General features: G+C 62.8%; 1 protein-coding gene across 1 annotated transcript in view; it reads left to right on the forward strand.

The window, feature by feature from the left end:
• The window catches only part of VPS51 (vacuolar protein sorting 51 homolog (S. cerevisiae)), a 9,723-nt gene that overhangs the window by 5,929 nt on the left and 3,342 nt on the right, over positions 1 to 452 (forward strand). The window contains exons 4-5 of the mRNA XM_009334144.1: positions 2 to 121; positions 388 to 448. Coding sequence (XP_009332419.1) covers positions 2 to 121; positions 388 to 448 — 181 coding nt within the window. The remainder of the gene's footprint in view (position 1; positions 122 to 387; positions 449 to 452) is intronic.

Genomic DNA, 452 nt, shown 5'->3' on the forward strand with positions numbered 1-452 from the left:
CCTGCCCTATCTCCTGGCCACCCTCGCCTCCTCCGTCCTTGGCCAGCTCAAGGCCGTCCTGGCCTATGTGCAGCTCTTCACCGCCAAGGATGTCGCCTTCGCCAGCCTGCCCTACTTCAAGGTGGGCTGTGGGGTGGCGCGGGGTGGCATGGGGCAGTTTGGGGGGTCACTGGGGCAATCTGGGGCTGGCACAGGGAAGTTTGGGTGTTGCACAGGGCAGGTCAGGGCTTGCACAAGGCAGGCTGTGGCGGTCATGGGCAATTTGGAGGTTGCACAGGGCAGTTTGGGGATCACCGGGGTGATTTGGAGCTTGTATGGGGTAGTTTGTGGGTTTTTGGGGCCCCAGGGTGGTATTTTTGGGGTGTAACCCCCTGTTTTTGGTTGCAGGGGGAGTTCTGTGCGGAGGCGGTGCGCGAAGGGCTGGTAGTGGCCTTCGTGCGCTGGCTCTGCCG

The sequence above is a fragment of the Pygoscelis adeliae genome, unplaced genomic scaffold (assembly GCF_000699105.1).
Source record: "Pygoscelis adeliae isolate BGI_AS28 unplaced genomic scaffold, ASM69910v1 Scaffold420, whole genome shotgun sequence".
NCBI lineage: Eukaryota > Metazoa > Chordata > Aves > Sphenisciformes > Spheniscidae > Pygoscelis > Pygoscelis adeliae.